Source organism: Austrofundulus limnaeus, unplaced genomic scaffold (genome assembly GCF_001266775.1).
Source record: "Austrofundulus limnaeus strain Quisiro unplaced genomic scaffold, Austrofundulus_limnaeus-1.0 Scaffold103, whole genome shotgun sequence".
NCBI classification, from domain to species: Eukaryota; Metazoa; Chordata; class Actinopteri; order Cyprinodontiformes; family Rivulidae; genus Austrofundulus; species Austrofundulus limnaeus.
Genome location: NW_013952505.1, coordinates 102,223 through 108,363, shown reverse-complemented (window position 1 = coordinate 108,363; position 6,141 = coordinate 102,223). Strand labels below are relative to the sequence as shown.

The 6,141-nt window shown below is 37.2% G+C and overlaps 1 protein-coding gene across 2 annotated transcripts in view; it reads left to right on the top strand.

The window, feature by feature from the left end:
* The window catches only part of LOC106521108 (partitioning defective 3 homolog), a 330,008-nt gene that overhangs the window by 240,323 nt on the left and 83,544 nt on the right, over nt 1–6,141 (top strand). For both annotated transcript variants that reach the window (XM_014013528.1, XM_014013529.1), the window contains 1 exon segment: nt 4,879–5,017. In XM_014013528.1, coding sequence (XP_013868982.1) covers nt 4,879–5,017 — 139 coding nt within the window.

Sequence of the window (6,141 nt, the reverse complement as noted above, 5' to 3'; positions counted from 1 at the left end):
ACAATATGCATTATATTATACAGTATATCAATATTAATGTCCAAAAAAGGTAAACGCTAATGCTATTTTACCAGTAATATTTAAGTGCTTTTTTCTGGACAGCACATAAACATGAATATATTAAGTAACTTCTACTCTTCTGGGCTAAAACTGAGGGCGCATGCACACACAAAGGCTGCTGCTCCTCATTCCCTTGCTTCACTTTTCAAGGAGAGGACAAGATATGGTCAAAATAAAACATAAGTTGTCTGGTTTGTTTTGCTTGAATACATTTGTTGGTGTGCAATAGTTTGATGGCATAATGTAGGTGATATTTAGTTGTCAGGGAACAGGGAATGCATATAGTAGCATTCTGCTGTGTTGGGCTGTTTGACATGTGACTGCAGTGGAGGATTGTGGGTAGGATCCATGTTTGTTGTTGTTAAATCATTTTAGGGAATTGGTTAACATTGTTCTTTCAGKAATTAGTCTGTTGTGTTACTCTAATTTGTGTGTTCATTATTTGTTAACTTGTGTTAAACCGTTCAGCAGAAGTAACCATAAGTGAGAGTGGTAGGCCTAGTCGTTAATAAGACCTGTGAGTTTCACTTTGTCTGTGTTGTTCATGAAGAAGAATCCAATAAAGGTTCTTCAAAACTGCCCCCTGGTGGTGAGTTCTTGAACTACAACATGAGCAACACCTCTCTCTGTAGCTGTGAGGTGTCATGCTAAAATATTGTGCTTGACGCATGTGCACTGTTATAAAGAACTTGTAAGATTTAGTAGAAAAAAATCCTCGTAACAATTTGCACTAACGTTAGTTAAGTAAATTTAAATGCTACAAATTAATGTTATATTTACTCATCATTATCTAGTAAAAGTTATTAAGAATAGTTAAAGTTTTGTGAATAAACAGGTAAATTTTACTTAAGTTGATCTCGTATACGTTACAAGATTTAATTGAGCAAATTAAGTAAAATTTACCTGATTTATTCACAAATTTTGAGCAATATCATGTTGACTAATTTGCTGTATAAAATGTTTAATTTTAACTGCCTGCACATGATGTGTTCTCGTGGGCTTAGAGCCTCATTCTTTTTGAATGAACCAAAACTTGCAATATGTTTTAATTTGATACTCAACCATCCTCCAAGACACAAGCACCCCAAAGGAGGTATACAGTATCTGGCCAGTTGTTAACCTGACAGGTTTTCCTGTTATTACGSTTTTTATCTATGTCATATTCTGGTGAAATCAATGTTTTGCTGAGATTTCTCTAAGACCATAGAATCCCACTTATAGAGGCACCAGCATTAGATAAGGCTCTGTGCGGATGTGAGAGGCTAATGAAAGTGTGGTATCTAGCTATAAAGAGAAGAGGTGAGTTGTGCCTTGAACAGAATGCAGCGGCTTAAAGATTGTAATTACAGCATTATGGTGGAGATGGACAGGATTAGGACGGAGGCAATRGACTGAGACRAGGATAGAAGGTTCGGAAATGATCYTGGACTTGACTTTATTAACAATAGTTGACAGCTTAGGACCAAACATGTCATCGCACTGCCTCCTCTTTCCTATTGAGTACTCAAGGTCAGGTAGATGGTAATGCACAGGAGAAAACGCAGATGTGCATGAGTCTAAACAAATGACAAATCAAGACCCAAAATTATGAACTTATATTCGCAAATATAATATGCACAAAAAGGCATTTGAACCACATAACACTCAAATAAATAAAGCATTATATAATGTGCATAGATTTTTTTTAGTTTTGTAGGAGCTCTTTTCCACCTGATTTCCACTGAGCTCAGTGTGAGTCACACTGCTCTACCTTTGCCCTCAATCAACAAGATAATCCACTGAAAATGACTAGATTAAGATGGTCTGAATACACAATGAGAACCCATCTTTGGGAAAATTAAGAAACCACTGAGAGTACAGGTTCACTTTTCAAGAGATAAGAGTCTGTATTTGTTTGGTTGATTCAGCAGCAGTTTGAAAATATGCACAAAGAACTCTTATGTTTWWGATTTTGATTTTGTTATGTAGTYTTAGTACTCTTATTTTCCATTATTTAGCTAGACCCCCTGGTCAGTGATTGAGAACGCTAGCATGAAATAAATTAAATAAATAAATAAATAAATAAATAAATAAATAAATAAATAAATAAATAAATAATCACCCAGAACATTTAGAGTCATGAGAGGGTCTTTAGGGGCCTTTATAGAATACAGTGAGCAACTGATTACAAAGATACATACAGTAGCTTGACATGTACAAAATTCCCAAAAATTCTGAAACAAAAGTAAATCTTTTATTTTGGTGTATCAGGATCTTTGGTGGGTAGAGGGGAGTGTGATGGCAGTGGCAGTAGCATATCCATCATGTGAGGCCTGTGCACTRTACGATACTTGGTTGTCAAGAACAGGACTGTCCAAACTGCTCAAGCTACAACCGTGATCATATCAAAACCGTAAAAGAAGCTTGATGCAAATCTGTGGCTTCAGCATTGTGCTAGCTTGGTGCGATATTCTGGTGCATGCTGAGTTGTGCCAGGGCAGGCATTAAATAGGTTGTTGCGGGTGAGGGAAATCATTTTGCACACAGAAAAAAACTGGAAAACACTTTTTTGGTGAGAACAAAGACCACACATTTATAATTGTTTGTTGATACAATTGTGGTCTGTTATTCTTGATTTGTCAGATTATGGAACAACTATTTAATCTATAAAACTGTATTTTCATTTGTAGCATAAAAATGCAATTCCTCAAAAATAACAGAAAAAAAAAACAAACTATAACAATGCTTCACAGCTTAATATTGGGTATCTTCAATATTTATGTGGATGTGTCACTTCTCATCWTGAACCGTACCTAGTGCTCTAGTCGGTAAACATTCACAAGTCAGTAAACAGAGTGAGAGAAAGCCAAAGCTTTAGCATGCACAAAAGCAGACTTAATTAACACAAAATCCACAAAGATTAAATTGCTGCAATATTGGAGCGGTGTTCTATTGATCCCAGCATTTGTTTGCCCGGGAAGACAAAGAATGCTTTTAACATCAACTCATACACCTCCCTCTAAAATAGCTGTCARTTTTTGCCACCCGATGTGTTTTATATGTAATTTCCTTTTCACATTTTATAGGAAACTTGCACTTCTTTTCAGCTCATGACAAGCCAAAGATCAAAACGAATTTTCAAAAGAGTGCAGAGAATAGTTAAATAAATGGGGGAAGAAATGAGAGTTAAATAAATCTTAATTTCGACAATTTGGACCTTATTGAGCCTAATTTATCCAGGGACATGCTTCTATTAAAAGGCTGGCAGTGGCCATGGCTGCGAATGTAATTGCGTTGACCCAGCTGCGCACAGGCACAGCTTCACTCTCTTCTCACTCTTATCAACACGCTGTACTGATAAAGTTTTGTGCCTTCAACCACATTAAACCTCTCATTTATATTAAGCTGCCAATAAGTCTCCCTGTTCTRGAAAACCTCTTCAATGACACAACATGCCACTCCCARAGAGAGGCTGCTTGGCATGACCCCAGTTCATTTAAAGTTCCAACACCCCCACAGTATTTTTCTCCTCCTTGTAATTTATTCAATTTGTTTATCCTAAAGTCTCAGTCATTTGCCTTTTCGTCTTTCCACTCTATTCTCCCTAGCATGSTTCCTTCCCTTTGTTTTTGATCAGAGTTGGTAGAATGCTGTGAAAATTCAAGGACGACAACAATCACCTAGTTTGAAACATGTTTGAGAATACAAACCCTTATACTGTTAACTGATTGGCTGTGAGTGAGCAACCAGTAATCAATCCTGTACAGGTGATACCCACAAGCTGCTGATTAAATAAAAGAAAATCAAGGATCAAAACTGCAAGATGTGAGGTTAATATTCTTTTAGTTGCAATTTTTATCKCAYTTATAACTTAGTAGCCTCTATCCAAAAGTAACACAATATAAAACGTCTTAAGTTTTTCAATCTAAACATGYCACACGTAAAGGGGTCTCTACGACWAACCAAGTCCGCCTGTACAGATTGGCACACGCACAGAGTGTACCAAGGGCTCAACGATCAGCGGTGCAGAACATCGACCACACGGCAAATGTCACTGGTCGCTTTTAGTCAAACTCATTGTTAGTGACATCTGTCTGCTGGCCGATGAGAAATCCATGGAGCTTTATCCTGCTTCGGACTGCAGCTGGATCCGTTTCACACTGCTGAACCAGAAAATACCGATATAAGCCGGAATGGATACTGAGGCCTTCGTTTTTATCTTTCTGGAGTATTGATGACAAAACAGGAGGTGCATTCCTGTTTTTTTTTCCTTTGTGTGCAAACGGGTCATCTGTCCTRGTCAAATAACACATCACCCATGCATTTTGTCTGCTTTGTTTGTGTTTCAAAATATGTTTATCATATTGTAACATGTAGTGTATGGATTTATTGACATTWTGATTAAAGTTCATGATATATGGGRGCTMTAGAAGTATAAGTTAAWGGAAGCAATTGAATGAGTGGCTGTTAATTTTCTTGTTTTCATTTTGCCAAATTTCATTATTACAAAAATAATTCAAATCTGCCAAAAATATTTGAACATGCATAAATGGTAATTGTTGGCTTTGTTTGCAAAAGTGAAACATCGGTGCTCACAATGTAATCGAGACAATATTTCAACTTGTGGAACAACTTTAATAAAAAAACTGTTGAATCTTGCATTTAAAAAAAAATTCCTTCAAATGAACGTGTTCCTTGACTTGCTCCAAACACTTTTAGTTATTGGTTATRAGCAAATTTGGGTTTAAGGCTATTAAATACACCTAACACAACCTTTYGAAATACAAATGTGATTGTCTGTTACTTATGCACATATGTCAACTCTGCCTTTTTTCTTAGGGGGTCCCTGTCAGCCCTCCTCTGTCAGAGCATTCTCTTAACTCTTTACTGGACGGCCTTGACCGTCGGATCTCTCAATCATTCGGCGAAACAACTGAAGACCTCTCCAAAACACAAGCTAATGTAACGTCACGCAATGGTGAGTTGAATATGTTGGTACTGTATGTGTCAAATTTTCTGTTGTATGCATTTGTACGTTGTTMTTTTTTTCACAACAACAYAAGTGATTTCAGGAATTGGTTTCTATTTGGTGACATTCCCCCCATTTAGATTGATGGTAGGTGTGGTTGACCTGCTAACCTCATGAATAAATTGTCTGTAATCTGYCATTGATACTACCCCTTCTGCAATCCCCACTCCTGCTCCTTCCTCTAAAGTCTCAACCAGCATCTTTCTCTAAACCCAATCCCCCTTCATCACATTCCAAGAAGCACTATTCCACTATTCCACTGTTCAAACCTCTCAGGGATTAACGTCAGCCCCAATCCTGCCCACCTTCACTCCACTCCACCAGTTTCATTTGGGTCAATTCCAATTCTGCCTGAATTAAATCAGCAGGCTGAGATCTGGGCTCCTTAGTTGTATTGGAATTGGCAATTCAATCCTTGACTCGTCACTGCTGTCATCTCAGCATTGACAGGCCCTTCACATATGTATGAAATGAAGCAGAACTCAGAAGAAGAGCGACAGAGTGACGAATGATACAGTGTCGTGAAAAATATGGTGACTTTTTTTTTTGGCATACTCTTGGCTTTTGATCTGTTGGACATGATCAGTACTTACATGTCTTTCACTTATTTGCTTCACCTCTTATTCTTTTATCTTCCTATATGTTTTATGTCAGACATTTTCAAACTCGTTCAAGCTAAGCTATCCAACTTCCATCTATATGACAGACATTAAAATGCAAGCGATTATTATTATTATTATTATTATTATTAGTAGTAGTAGTAGTAGCAGTAGTAGTAGTAGTAGTAGTAGTAGTAGTGGTAGTGGTGGTAGTAGTGGCCGTGGTAGTAGTGGTGGTGGTAGTAGTAATAGTAGTAGTAGTAGTAGTAGTAGTAGTGGTAGTGGTAGTAGTGGTAGTGGTAGTGGTAGTAGTGGTGGTGGTAGTAGTAGTAGTAGTAGTAGTAGTGGTAGTATTAGTAGTAGTGGTGGTGGTGGTAGTAGTGATAGAAGTAGTAATATTAGTAGTAATAGTTTAAGCAAATTCAGAATTTGACCTGAATGTGCAAATTGACTGATCTATGTCCAACTCTAACC